Raw genomic sequence first — 16002 nt, 5'->3', positions numbered from 1 at the left:
CATGCAAATACTCGTCGAAGACGTCGGCCGTTTGCCAGTAGCGAGTTGTCGGATGGCACACGTACACTTCTGCAACGCCGAGAGACTTTGTCGACCGGCTGCATCTGGACCTGTTTGGAAGTATTCAACACGGACGGATAATGTGTTGACAATACGCATGAACAAGCGCTTTGACATGCGAAAACGGCGCCTAAAGTAATCTTCCGGAAACCGCGGCTGGTCGGAAAAATAGTCGGCAACGAACCCTTCGTGGGCTCCCTCCCGGTCACGATGGATATAGCGGCGAGTTGATCTAGTTGGTTGAGGAGGAGGGGCGGGGGTATTCGCTGCGACATATGCTTCATAAGCGGCACGATGTTGTTCGTAGTATTCTTGTTCTTAGCGCTCCGCTTCTGCAATGAGATGGGTGAAATCCATTTGAGGTTTTGAGTGAGAGATGAAGGTGTAGATAAGTTGTATGAAAAATATGAATGAGAGGTGATTTGATGTGAAAAATGGATGATGAATGTGTGTATTTATAGATGATTTTGGAGGAAAAAATTCAAAAAAATACATAAAAACAGGCAAAAAAACGGCTATTTTTTTGGGATTGCGAAAATATTTTTTTAATTTTTTGGTATTATTTTCGATTTAAAAAAAAAATTCCAACGGATATGTCGTTGGCCAATCAGAACGCGCAACGTCGCCTGCTCGCTGGCACGGACGTGCTCGATGCATCGAGCAGTGCCGTGCCAGCGGCGCGAGCGCAGCGGCGGACAGCATCTCCGTGCCGCTGGCACCGACGGACGGACGGCTGCATGCTCGCCGATGTGGATGCTCTAAACCCGCTAACCTAAACAGAACCTTTAGTTAACCAAGAACCGAGAACCCACCTCTATGTGTATCTACCACTTCCAAATCATTTGTAAAAACCAAATGACATCGTTTGGACCCTCATGTTCCAAAGCCACGCAACTGTACAAACATGAACTCCAGTATTATAAATAGAAGAAACACGAAAATGAAGTATTCTCTCTGTTCCAAGATAGTTAAGATTCTTTTTCGAATTATCACAAGATAATTGAGTCATTTCTTTTATTAGTAAAAAGTTTATCATCTCTTATAACTCACTCTCTTTTCATCTATCTTACTTTACTCCCTTTCTTATTTTACTCTCTTTACTTTATCCTTTAACATATCATTTCTTAAATCTCGTACCCAAATGAAATGCTCCACTATCTTGGGGTGGGGGGAGGTGTTAGACAATGCTAGGGAAGTTTTAAGGGAAAGAAAGTAACACTAACACAAAATGTCAGGACGAATATAATTCTTTTTAAATATGTATGTACACAGGCACAAATCAATACTCCCTCCGTCCCACATAATTTGGGACACTTTGACCGGCCACGGGTTTTAATAAATGTATTGAAAAGTGAGTTGAAAAAGTTAGTGGAATGTGGTCCTACTTTTATATATTAGTTTTATAATTAAATGTGAGTAAGAATGAGTTAGTGGAATGTGGAGTCCACTACCAAAAATGGTAAAAGTGAAATGGGTTAAATTATGTGGGACGGCCCAAAATGGAAAATTGAGTCAAATTATGTGGGACGGAGGGAGTATATACTATGACGGGAGATTTATATACTATGATGGTAGAAATCTCCCATCCCATTCCCATGGCAAGAGGGGCTTAAAAGCCCCAGCACAAAAGTGAGTCGTATTTTATTCTTACACTCCATTGCTCAACTAAATATGCCTGTAACCAAACTCTACTACTTTCTTCACTTTCCTTTGCGTCCAAAAAGTTGTACACAATCTGTCCAACTATTGCCCCAGGCTTCCGAGAAGTCGTTCAACAGCTGCATGCACATTTCCTGAAGTGGCACGGAGTGCTCGGATGTTCTCTTCGGTGTTGAAGAAACCCATCTCTTGTAGTTGTGATAGCTGAGTTGCATACACTTCTTCTGGGGGCCCTGAGGAACAAAAAACATTTCCACATTATCACAGGACAGGGTAATATATGGTGTATCAGATCAAGGTTCAGAGAGCTCAACCATCAGGGGAATTAGGAACAGCAAAGCCACCAGCTCCGAGTCCACCGAACATATTCATCAGCATGTCCAAACCCATATTATTTTGTGTTCCTGCATCAAGGTTGTGGCATTGGAATACTTAATTGCACCACAAGGAGAGATATAGATGTGATCACACTTATTGTTTTGTGTTCCTGCATAAATAAAGAGACACAAGGTTGCTTTGTACCTCTATTTTGATTAGTCTGGTCTCCATCCCTGCAAAAGGGGATTCAATAGGTTATAACAATGCCTTATACACGAATGAATAAAGCTTAGAATGAAACAAATTAGGGATGGCATGTTCAGCAGTTGGCTGTGACAACTTTAACCAGTTGATTAAGTTGACTTTCTTCACTTTCAGGAACAAGAACTGTTACTAATTTACAAGGACAAGACATGAAATGCGGCCATATCTCACGTAAAACCAATCTATGCACTATCGTTTATAAGTGATTCCTTAAGTATGGATGTCTAGCATTAAATGGAAATAAGTTTTTTCTGACTCACGGGGTTGACCGTAGCCGAGTAAGTTGTTGCTGCAAAGCCATCATTTGCTGAAAATAAGGAAAAAGAGCATAGATTATCATCACAGTTAAAAGAAGGAAATACTATTAAGCAGATTATAATCAAACTTATACTCCAAATCCAAAGTTGTAATTTTCCAAAAGCAAAGAATAGGGATGGGAATTGAACAATGAACTACTCCCTCCGTCTGCGAATAGGTGTCCCGTTTTGCCATTTTGGTCCGTCCGCGAATAGGAGTCCCGGTTCAGAATTACCATAAATGGTAAAGAGGCCCCATATTCCACCAACTCATTCAACTTACATATCATTTAAAACTAATAAATACAAGTGGCACCCATATTCCACTAACTTTCTTCCACCCACTTTTCTTAACATTTCTTAAAACTTGTTCCGGAATGAAATGGGACTCCTATTCGCGAACAGAGGGAGTAGCAATTTAACAACCATAAAGAGTAAATATTAAGGAGAAATAGAGGTTAGCCATCAGCTTAAATTGAGTAAAATTTACAGATGAAACAACCAGGTTTATTGCATAGGAAATTGTGACAAAACTACCAAATAATTAGTTTTTTATTATATACACAGCCAGAGTAGTTAACAGCATTTTCATGTAATTGGGTCATCTAAGAGTATACATAAACCACATGACAAGTGTAATCGACTCACCATGCAACCAGTATGATTTGAGCAAATATTTTACATAATACTATATTAGTGACAGACAATTAAAAATTAAGCATATTTCACTTTAATAATTTTGAATATCTGGTACCAAAATTTGTGTGCATCTTCCAGCATACATGTCTTAAAATAAGAACTTATATCCAAAGTCCAAACTAGTATGGCAACTGTAATTGGCTCACTATGCAACCAGTATGGGCCAAAATAATTTAAGCATATATTTTGCCATAATATAACCAATTGTCTTATCAGATATATGGTTAAATGATATGCATTAGTGACAAAAATAAAAAAATAAAAGTACACATTTGATTTTAATAATATCAGGTGCCAAAAATAGCATACATATGCATGCATGCATCTTTATGGAATTTGTATCTTGAAACCACCTTTCTGCATATAAAGTTTTCCATTACATCAAAATGCAAGCACACTTTTAAGCCAGACTTAACCATCCGGTCATCAACTATACCAGAAACAAAAAATTCATACGAGCAGATACTCCAGAGAATTTTTCCGTTCCATGATGCAGTCAAGTACACAAACACCTATTTCCCATATTAAAACAATAAACCCAACCAAGAAAAAGCCATAATTCAGAGAAGTTGAGTGAAAAAATAATGTGGATATACCTGCATCATATCAGATGAGGTCAACTGTCGAATAAGTTCTGGGTTTTGCATCATTTCTCTTAATTGAGGGTTCGTGTCAAGCATGCTTCGCAGTTGAGGGTTCAGACCCATGAGCTGCAATAAAATTGTAATTCAAGTAAAAATATACCCAGAATAAGATTGCAATCAATGTGCTGCAACTGTTGTAGTACTTGTTCCATGTGTTGAGGGTTGGAAAGCAAGCTCTGCATCATCAGAGACACAGCCGGATTTTGCAACAGCTGACCAAATGTAGCAGGATCACTCATGCCTGTACGCTCTAAATCAGGAAGACCAAGTCCTCCCAGTCCAGTAATTGGAGGTGGCCTTGTATCTCCAGTTAGATTACGTCTGGTAGCATTGGTTGTTTGAGAACCTCCTAAACCAACAGTTCAGAAACTAAGGTACACACCGCCAAGTAATACATATTGATATATGCAGATACTAACAAGTACAAGAATATCAGGATTCAGGATTCATAGGCAAAAGGACTTGGTACCAAATTATGATTAGTTAAATAACAAGCAATTGCAAATGTGACTTTTTTCTGTGAGGTGAATAAAATAGAGTAATAAGAAACTAAGAACCAGAGAATACAAAAAGTCAAGGATTCAGATAAAGTGCATAAATAAATTACTCCATCTGATTCTTATAAAGTGTCATCTTGAAGAGTTGAAGTTTTTACATATAACACTAAATTCAAATAAACAACCAACGCCTTTAACAAATTAAAATAAGTCCTATCTTACCAGTATTGCTCCATGGATTGGGAAGTGGATTGACATTTGGAACAGCTGTTCCCGTTTCAGTTGCACTTGTTGAATAAGCTCCATCTCTAGTTTGTAAGCCCCCTTGGTTCCCGAGGAGAGCGGCAAATGGATTAGATCCAGCATCAGATGCAGCATTACCACCTATGGTTGTTGCATTGAGGAAGGGTTCTTGCACATTTTCGTACATGCGCCTGAGCATATTGAATCCCTCAGGAGATGATTCAATGTTGCTCATCGCTCTGTCAGTGTTTCGCATCATTTCACGCATTAGCTCAGGGTTCCTTGCTGCTTCCAATGTTTGTCGAAGGACACTAGGATCATTCAATATGTGAGCAAGTTCAGGGTTCCGATCAATTATCTCGCGCATTTGAGGGTTACTCATAATTAGGCTGCGCATAATCTCAGGGTTGTTCATCAAACTCTGAATGGCAGGCATGTTCATTATGTCCCTCATCATGTTAGGATTTTGAGTTAGTTGTTGCTGCACCTGTTCAAATTCTGGAAGTCCAGCTCTAAATAATCCAGATGCCCCCCCAGTACCACCTAGTCCACCTAAGCCAAGCCCTGGAAACAAGGATGCACCCGTATCAGCCACCCCAGTGCCCCCGGGATTCACACCACCACCTTGAGTTGCAGCAGTAGTGTTGGTGTTCCCAGCACCAGTAGAAACGGGAACAGGAGAAGATGCAGCAGCTGGTGCAGAACCATGAACCATGTGAATAGTGTGATCTACCTGCAAACCTATTCGAGAGTGAAACAAGCCCATACTTAGAAGGCAGTGAAAAACAAAAGACTACAGGATCTGGGTGCAAATATGGATGTAAGCGACAGAGCATACCCATATGCGAAAACAATGTTCCAGTTGTTTATGTTTAAGTTCAGCTAACAGTATCCCATATCTAAATGCCTCTGATCAGGCTTCGCCACAAAATACATAACATAAAGAGTTATCCGTAATTCACTATTAAAATTCGAACTTCCACGTGCAAATTCGAAATACCAGAATAGTTTCCATGATTATGTTACCCATTATACGAATTTTTCCTTTTAGCACATAATTCTCTTCCAAAAAAATTGCCAGCATTCAATTTATGAATTCACTCGATTGAACGTAAGCAACAGCTCAGAAACTGAATTGTTTAATCTAACAAAAAATATATCATAAGGAGCAAAAAAAGAATACTGAAGCGAACAGAGTTCAAAGTGGATTAGTATACCATAACTGGCTAGGGTTTGGTCATCTTTCAAGATCCGGCCCCTGTAGATCAACCGCTGTTGTTCAGCAGGAACATCGCAATTGTGCGCCAAAACATCTTTGAATTCTGCGACCGTCGATTCGAGGGTGGTTTTCACCGAAAATTTAGAGCCGTTTGAGCATCGGATGTTTACGTTCACGTCCTGAATCGCCGCAACCCCGGCAGTGGAGTCCGCATCGGCAGCCATTATGCGCGGTTAACTTAATTTTCGACGTCGATGAATGAAAGCGAAACCCTAAACACTAAATCGAAAGGAAAGGGAGCCTAGACTGGTTTCATTTCATCTGTTAGAAATGGAGACAAGCAACGAACACCGAATGCGAAGTAAATTGGATTTGGAGAATAGAATAGAATAAACATGTACTCCAAATAAAATAAAATAAACATATACTGCTGGTTAAATGTACTCCCTCGTCCGCCGTCAAATGTTCCATTTGTCTTTTTTGTCCGCCATCGTTAAATGTCTCATTTCACTTTTACTTTATTTGATAAATAAATGTTATATTTCACTAACTCATTTCACTCACATTCTATCATAAAATTAATAATAAAAGTAGGATTCACATTCCACTAACTTTTCTATCCACTTTTTCTACATAAAGTCAAACAATTTCTTAAAATCTGTGCCGGTCAAATATGGAACATTTAATCACGGACAGAGGAAGTATCAATTTTTCTTTTTTATCCTTTCACCTGTATCATTGTTGGTACATTTACTATTTTTTAAAGTAATTTATTTTACTCACATATTATTATAAAATTAATACTACCTCTGTCCCACTCAAGATTAGGGCTGGAGAAAAATACTTAAAAAATGATATATCGCTCGTATCGTATTAAAAAATATCGAAAATTTATCGAATTTTCGGTATATCGTAATTTTCGATACGATACAATACCGTATCGTAAGTTTTCGATACGATAACGATATGAATTTGCTTATACCGCGATATATCGTTTTATATCGAATATACGAATGATATCGATATTTTCGGTATAGCGAATTATATTGAAAATCAATACATATTGAATTATCGATATATACTGTGTATATAGAAATATATTGAAATTTCGATACGATATTGAAGTATCGATCTTTAATATATCGTTCTGAACGGTATATCGAATTTCAGTACGATATATCGAAAGTTCGATAGATCGAAATTCGATATATCAAAACTTTCGATACGATAACGATATGAAATTCTTTCATACCGATATTTTCGATACGATACACGATGCAACGTTTTCGATACAATATCTCGTGTCGACCCACCCCTACTCAAGATGACCACATTCTTGAATGGCACGGGATTTTAGGAAGCGTTGTTAGGTGGAATAAAGTAGAGAGAAAAAAAGGTAGTTGAATATTTTAATAAGGAGAGATGAGAGAGGAGGTTATTTCCAAAACTGGAAAGTGACCGTCTTGATTGGGACAAACAAAAAGGGAAACGTTGTCTTCTTGAATATGACGGAGGGAGTACTCATTTTTTATTATTATAAAGTAGAGGAGACTCTTCTATATTATTATTTTTACTAGTGCACGACACATTATATTTTCATCCAAAATTTATATAATTCCAAATAATTATGTAGCACAAATATTAAATGAAATATCATTTATTATAATTAATCCATAAATACTAGTAATAAAAATCTTTCACATATCTAATACTACAAAAACTAAACTGCAAACACACACCATCAATATATAATTACAAATATATATAATTCAATAATGAAACACTATTACCAATAAATGAAAAAACAATTAAAAACTTATAATGAAAATTATTAAATGTTGAATAATATACTTTGTATACAAACACACACACGTAAACTGCCATTACATCCAAATAATTATGTAGCACAAATATTAAATGAAATATCATTTATTATAATTAATCCATAAATATTAGTAATAAAAATCTTTCACATATCTAATACTACTAAAACTAAACTGCAAACACACATCAACAATATATAATTAAAAATATATATAATTCAATTTTGAAACAATATTACCAATAAATGAAAAAACAATTAAAAAATTTATAATGAAAATTATTAATAATGAAAATTATTAAATGTTGAATAATATACTTTGTATACAAACACACACGTAAACTGATATTACAAAACTAATTAAAACAGTCATAAATTTAAAAACATTAATTATGCTCTCAATCTGTTAAATTTTGGAATTGGATGATTACATAGAAAATTGTAAGGTTGGCAGATTTTAGGAATATTTTTCTTATATATTTATTTAATTATATATATATTATTTGATTACATTCTGAATATGTATTTTAATTAATTTTATACTCCTATTTACTAATACTATTAGTACAAAATATAAAGGATGAGATGAGGTGAGGTGAGGTGATTCCTCTTAGAATCTGAATATTTAAAATGGGATAAGATTAATTTTCAAATGTATATCATCATTTGATTTATTATTTGATGCACAAATATTTTTCATGTAAATATTTAAATCATTTAACTGTATATTGCATGATATATCTTCAATTAACTTATTATTAGATATTTTAATACTTTGTATAATGCAAAGTATATCATCAATTGATTTATTATTTGATGCACAAATATTTATCATGTAAATTTTTAGGGTTTAACATTTGATAACTTTATTAGCCGATATAACCTAGCAAAAAAAGCTTCCATTCTCATCTTCTTCGCCAAATATTTATGTGACTTTTTTTATCTGGACCACAAACATCTCCCTACCCAAGATGTACTCGTCGGCCAGCTCAATCAGGTACTTCTCTCTCTTTCTCTATTCAACAAACAAAGAAGCACTAGTGTAAATGAAATTTGCAACATTAGAAGAAAAAAAACTCAATTAGAAAAAAAACATACTCAACATTAGAAAAAAAAAACATACTCAACATTAGTGCTATAGTTCAACATAATAAACATAGATATTGTACAAAAATAGCAAAAAAAATGAAGTTGCCCCTAGAAAGAATGAATTTCCATCAATTCTTCAAGCTTCTTTGTTTGGTAGAACTCAATTATTTCGTAGAACAAAGTCAAATCAAATTTCATATTTCCGTTTCAGTAAATCATCCTGGTACAAGTCAAATTTATAGAAAACGGGTAGCTTTTCGTATTCTTAGTGAATTTAATCTAATATTATTTGTTATAAATTAAATTAATAACAAATGAGTTACAAATTGTTTGACATTTCACGTTATAATCTATAAGTAATAAAAAAAATTTGAATCAATTGATTTTGTATTGCTGCTGCCGGTTTGTGTACAATTGCACAATAACGATGTAAACTTATTTCCTCTAATTAATATGCAATCAATTGTAGTAAAAGAATTCTAAATGGATGTGTACAATTATTATTTTCCTGTAAAAGATTCAAATTCATTATTAAATTACAATTTTAATTATCACCAAGATGAATGCACACAACGCAAGCAAAACAAAGTAATTAATTCAGCATAGAGACAGCACAAACAATAATCAATTTGAAACTGATACACAATAACGAATTTGAAACTGATACATTTAATTCTGTGAAAATATGAATTAAACATTTTGCATTTAAAATTGAAAAATGAATCATTTAAACTCTCTCTACAAAACAAACGAAGGAAGATAGGATTCAGCTAAAATATAAATACGTGGAAAATAATACTGTACATTATTTTTGTATAATGGAAAAATGACTTTGAACGTGAGACTAAAAAATAAAGCAAATTTACATCACACAAACAAAAAAAACCTAAAGAATGTATAATTACCACTTCTCCTAACGGGATTTAAGATATTGTTTATCAAAAGCTATAATTTATGATTGCACTGGTGAGACACTTCCTAGTCGAGCTCATTTGTTGCAATATTGTGACCATATACACTAAAAACCCAAACCTTGAAACCTAAATCATAAACCCTTAACTTTAAAAAATATACTCATCATGACCAACAAATGAGCCAAGTATCAATAAAATTCTCCTTCCGTCCCAGTTCAAAAATTTAGCATTGTACAAAATAATTTAAAAATTGAATAAATTCACAAATAATACCATACACTACTATTTGTGATGATAAATCTAAAATTAAAATTAAAGTATTTATATATATATTAGATATGTTTATAATAAAAATAACATTCACATAAACATGTAAAAGTGAGTAGATAATTAAACTATAATTTATAGTATTTTAAATTGTTCATTTATAGACAATTTAAAATACTACTATAAATTATAGTTCAATTGTATATTGTACTACAATAATATACTAAGATTATCAAATTGATAATTTTGTAGGAGTATTCATTTAAATATTTAAAATTAGATTACTATCACAATTAAAAATATTGGAATAAAATTCCTGAACCGTAGTAGGTAGTATTCTAACTATAGTACAAATTTACAATAAACAAAGAACAACAATAAGTAGAATAGAAATTACAATGAAAATAATAAAACAAATCGAACTATAAGTTGAGTCAAGGAAAACTCTCTTTCCGGCCCGTAAGACAAATTACTTCCAGCTATTTGCTCTCAGGTTGAGATATTGTTCCCATAGATAAAAGAACTTCCTCCTAATATGTAGAAACACCTCAAATAGTTAGACACTGATGAACTTGATGAAGCTACAGGAATCAAGCAACATAATGCTCCTAAAATACACACTAAATATAGAAAACTTTAGAAATGAGGAAGAATTCTATTGTTGATGTGTAATCCATCTACAAATCAATGCTTTTATAGGTACAAAATAAGAATGCGAGAGGTTATATAATTAAGTCGCCTTAAACCACAAAGTTAAAGCAATGAAGGTTACAATAAATGAAAAGCCAAATAAATGTCTCTCCATTATCATCCTCCACTACTCAAGCCATTATTCTCATAAGAGATCTCTCTTTTTATTTTATTTTTTCTTAATTTCTTTGCACAATTAGTTAGATGTAATTCATCGTACGGGACTTGATATGCATGATTGAATTGAGACGTAACATTAGTGATGGATCATAATATTAAATTATTTCAATCACACATTAAATCCAACAATATTGAAATTAAATTACTATTAAATTATTCAAAGCCATAGTTTCATAATAGTATTGCTAAATAGATTTTTTTTACCATGTATCATGTATGTACGATATATGTTTCATGGGGTAGTAATATTTACTATAGTGAAAATGGCTTGTTAAATAGATAAAATCTTTTCATTTCTCTAATTATCACACAATAAATACAACCTTTTTATTTTTCAAATTTTATTAAAAAATTTATAATGGCATTCTTGTTATTTTCTCCAAAACTCAAGGAAGATGAAGGAAATTGTCTAACGCTGTTGCATAGGAATAAATTCTCATCATAAATTCCCATAACCATATATAACCATCCAATTATATATATGATCATGATTGTAATCAATTAACCAATTAAATAGTTTTTGTTTATTGCATTTACATCCTTTTCATAAAATAGTTATACAAAAACTCTCAAAACTCCCCTTTTATATATGTATAGATTACTTTACTTTTTTTCCACTTTACCTATTTATTACTCCCTCCATCTTACAAAAATATGGACATTTGAAACGGCACATGAATTAATGCACAATTTGGTAAAGTAAGAGAGAGATAGAAAAAAAAAAGTAATTATAGTATTATTAATGGAGAATAAGCTCACTTATTAGAGAAAAAGAAGTTACCAAAAATAGAAAGAGATATTTTTATGGGATATCCCAAAATGAAAAATATATTTATTTTTATGGAACGAATGGAGTATTATTTTTCCAAATTACATGCGAAAATGAAACGTCTCGCTTAGGCCAGGACGGAAGGAGTACGTTAATGTACATATATTTAATCTTGGAGTACTCCTTCCATCTCTAGAAATTTGTCACTTATTTCCATTTTCGTCCGTCCCTAAAAATTTGTGACCTTTCACTTTTACTGTTTTTTTAGTGGACCCCACATTCCACTAACTCATTCTCACTTACATTTTATTATAAAACTAATATGCAAAAGTAGGACACAAATGTCACTAACTTTTTCAACTCATTTTTTATTACTCTCTCCGTTCCCTCATAGTTGAGTCATTTTTTCATTTTGGGAAATTCCCTCATAGTTGAGTCATTTCCATATATAAAAACTTTTTTCTCTTTCTTACTTTACTCTCTCTACTTTATTCACCTTTTATATTATTCTATCTATCTTTTTCTCTTTCTTACTTTTTTCTATTTTATTAAAAGACTCAACATTCCTTTCTTAAACTCCGTACCGAAAAGTTTCGCCTTAATTATGAGGGAACAGAGGGAGTATATTTTAAAATTCGTGTCGGATCAAATGGTGATAAATTATAAGAGACGAAGAGAGCAGTAATTATCTCTTTATTAAAAAATCAAAATTAAAAAGAAAAGAATTAGCAATGGGCCATTGTATGCTACTCCCTCCGTCCCACTAAAGATGACCCACTTTCCCTTTTTATTTGTTTCATCCAAGATGACTCATTACTATAAATAGAAATACATGTATCTCTACTTTATTCCCTCTTTCTTACTTTACTCTCTGCACTCAACACACAAAATAAAGCTGCATAAAACTCTGTGCCGCCCAAGGAAGGGGTCATCTGGACGGAGGGAGTAGTAATTAGCAGTGGGGGGATTCTCCTAGAAACAAATACTATTTCTAAATTAAAAAACTAAAAAATCTTATAACGTTCAACCATATCAAGGTTTTTAGCTGATCATATAGCCTACGGGTTAGGTTTCCAAACTTTTGGAGTTAATTACAGTAGATTCATGGTCTAATGAGATCGCTACAAAACTCATATACGTTGGGTTCTTGGATCAAATATCCAATGAGCTCTTCGTCATATTCGTATCCATTTCACCCAAGCCTATCTCAGGCCAGTCAACTTGAGGCCTAGCTCGACCCAGATTCATGATTGAAACGGTAGAATGATTTTAGAATTACATAAAATAATATATTACGACATATGTCCTTTAAAAATAGAAACTATTTCTATTTTGACTGTTCTTTAAAAATAGGAACTTATTATTTTTGGAGATTTTTCTCTCTCTAATGAAGTGATACACATTCATTCTTCCAGTAACGATACTTTAATCACATTTTCTTTCTATCTTTATAACTTTCTTAATTGTGCATTCAAACCTGTGATGTTTCATAATTTTCTATTGTTTAAAAGAAGAAGGTGGTACTCTCTCCGTCCCTAACAAATATAAATATTTGGTTTGACACATGTTTTAATGTATAATTGGTAAAGTAAAAGAGAGAGAGATAAATGATAGTGTAAGTCGTGTTAGTGGAGAATGAACTTCACATCATTAGTAGTGTATAATGGTATAAGGTGATGTGTAGCTATTCCAAAAATTGAAAAGTTTTCATATTGAGACACCTCAACCCCTCAGATGTATACTCTTATAATAAATAAATCCCTTATCATAAAAGCAATTAATACACGTGTCTAATTCATAGAACGCACATATTATATAATTTTAAAATTCAACATATATCAAGTACATATTTCAAAACATTTTACACAGTAGTGGAACCCTCTCACCACTCTATATACTATACATTTATCTACATGCAAAATGATGAGGAGGAGAATGTTGCCAATATGCGTCAGCCGCCGAACCTGATAACACGTGGAGTTCCTATGACCCACGTCAGTCAAAACTTTACTGCTATCTTATTCCTGAAAAATTTAGTGGTTTATATGAGCCACAACTCAGTATATATAAATTTCCACCTTTAATCTCACATGATACAAATATCAAGCATATTCTTTTATCAATACATATAATCAGAAACAATATATAACATCATTTAAAAACAAACCATTTCATATTCATATGCATATGCCACTCTATTCAATTTATTATTCTGTAACAGTCAGGCCTGGTATCTGCCCGGGATTTCCAATATGATTGACCCGTAGGTCCCATTATGATTTGGCCCAAAGGTCCCACTATAATTTGACCCGAAGGTCCCAATATGTTTGACCTGAAGGTCCCAATATGATTGACCCGAAGGTCCCACTGTGATTTGACCCGAGGTCCCAATATGATTTCAGATCCAGGGCAAAACCGTCACAAATCCTCTTTAATTCAATGATTCACATAATCGGTATAATAAACATATCATTTGCACCAATAACATATCCAACATATCTAAACAAACATGTCCATTTCAACAATCAAATATTCATATCATATTCGACTATCAAAATCAAATAATTCTTAATTATATCAATTTCATACCATATAATCCAATAAATCACTCTAATTCAACATATAACAATCAACCAAATAACACATGTAAAACTAAAAGTGTGATTTATACACACCTGTTTAAGATAGACAATCTGGCCGAGCATTTGTTCCTGTTTCTTGATCTATAGCCCTTGATCCTATGTATATAACAAAATATACATTATTTTAATATCCCTTTCAACTTAAATCCTACTTTACTAAGAACCTACTTATTTATCAGCTAGGTAATATGTACAACATTATGCGTATAGTAATAATTAAGCTTTTAACTCATGTCATTTAATATACTTTATGTATATACGCCCATAATTATTCATCATATATATACATAACCAGGTATGGAGGTCATATATATATATATATATATATATATATATATATATATATATATATATAGGGTCCCATTATTCACAAATCCAGTCTTAAAGACCGAACTAGAGACCAAATTTGGGCCCTTAGATCTTAAATTTGATGGATAAGATTAGACAATTAAGAGTTATTTTTCGTAGTTCATTGCATACATAATTTACTTCAACGCGGGGGTATTTACGTCATTTTGTAATTAGGGTAAAAAATTTGAGTTCACAGATTACAAAAAATTAACTCATTCACATTCCACCTCCTTCCCCTTCTTCTCTAAAAACCTCTCTGAAAAAGCAACGATTCTTCATCTTCATCCATCATCTCCGGCCGATTCAACTGAAATCAACGACAATCATCCCCAATTCAGCATCTCCATCGGTCGATTCAACATCTAAATCCGCCGATTCAACATCTTCATCTTCGCGGTACAGACGTCGTCGCCGGCATGAGACAGCATGTGCTGTCGCCAGACTCTCACGGCTGTCGCACCCCTTCAACGCCGTCACCTCACCATAGCCGCTGTCAGTGAACCATTGTTGCAGATTTGTCGTCGCTGCCACCGTCGATTTGCGCTCAGAGTTTTCTTACTCCATCGCTGTCTATGTCCGCTCGAAGCTACATCATAATCATCTCCTTCACGCTAGCTCTGCTCACTGTGTCGCTAATGGTTGACACACGCAAATCGTCGACCGAAGGTGAAGGACGCCTATTACATTTTGGTCGTACGTCTGGTTCAGGTAATACACATTTGATTTTTTGGCTTTGATTTTTTTTAGGAGAGACTACTTCAACATTTGATTGTTGCATAAATCGATTATTTTAGGATAGATTACTTCACATTACTTCTCTGATATTTAAGAGAAATATATCAAAAAGTATGGCTACAGAAATCATCGATTTAGTTCATTTCATGAGGATATTATTTCATTTCATGAGGTTATTACATCATTTCATGAGGCTATTAATTTAGTGTTTGATTTTTCATTTTTTTCGAATTTATGTGGTTAATGTCTGCTTCTGGCTCATTTCTGGACTCATTTGAATTATGTGGCATAAAATGATATGCATCTTCTACATGTGATTTATTACTTTATAATTTGGAAACATTGCTTCATAATTCAGATTTCAAAGCACAATACTTTAGCCGCTGATTTTAATGGTTGACACAAAAAAATCGTTGATGGAAGATGAACGACGGTGATTGCGTTCTGGCAGAACGACTGCCTCAAATAATACACTCTTTTGAAGCTTTTATAGTTTTTGAAATTCTAATTTATTTCATCTGTTTTTAATTTGGTTTCTGATTTTCGTCCAATTATTTCATAAAGCATAGAGGAGGAAGGTCAACGTAGGCGTCAAATATACTCGTAGGTCAGTAGCTAAATCACAACCGGTGGATAAATCAAAA

General features: G+C 33.5%; 1 protein-coding gene across 2 annotated transcripts; it reads right to left on the bottom strand.

Annotated features, from left to right (window-relative positions):
* Positions 1-1560: 1560 nt before the first annotated feature.
* Positions 1561-6288, bottom strand: LOC121806008 (ubiquitin domain-containing protein DSK2b-like). 2 transcript variants are annotated; one of them, XM_042206071.1, is made up of 8 exons: positions 5898-6288; positions 4660-5421; positions 4084-4289; positions 3893-4006; positions 2562-2608; positions 2242-2270; positions 2034-2123; positions 1561-1952 (listed from the first exon to the last, which is right to left on the bottom strand). In XM_042206071.1, exons 1-8 carry the CDS (start codon positions 6121-6123, stop codon positions 1804-1806), a joined length of 1623 nt encoding a protein of 540 aa, XP_042062005.1. In that variant the 5' UTR covers positions 6124-6288; the 3' UTR covers positions 1561-1803. The 2 variants fall into 2 exon arrangements, with proteins under 2 accessions (XP_042062005.1, XP_042062006.1); XM_042206072.1 differs by having other exon boundaries at positions 4084-4286.
* Between the last annotated feature and the right edge of the window lie 9714 nt (positions 6289-16002).

Source organism: Salvia splendens, chromosome 5, assembly GCF_004379255.2.
Source record: "Salvia splendens isolate huo1 chromosome 5, SspV2, whole genome shotgun sequence".
Taxonomy (NCBI): Eukaryota; Viridiplantae; Streptophyta; class Magnoliopsida; order Lamiales; family Lamiaceae; genus Salvia; species Salvia splendens.
Note: the sequence above shows the minus strand (reverse complement) of the source record. Positions and strands in the feature narration are given on the sequence as shown.

Bases quoted from the DNA above. Each gene is read 5' to 3' on its own strand.
- LOC121806008 (XM_042206071.1), bottom strand. From the start codon at position 6,123: ATGGCTGCCGATGCGGACTCCACTGCCGGGGTTGCGGCGATTCAGGAC. The intron at 2,124-2,241 runs GTACAAAGCAAC...ACCTTGATGCAG, and splicing joins CCAGACTAATCAAAATAGAG to GAACACAAAATAATATGGGT. The intron at 1,953-2,033 runs GTTGAGCTCTCT...TTTGTTCCTCAG, and splicing joins TGTTCCTAATTCCCCTGATG to GGCCCCCAGAAGAAGTGTAT.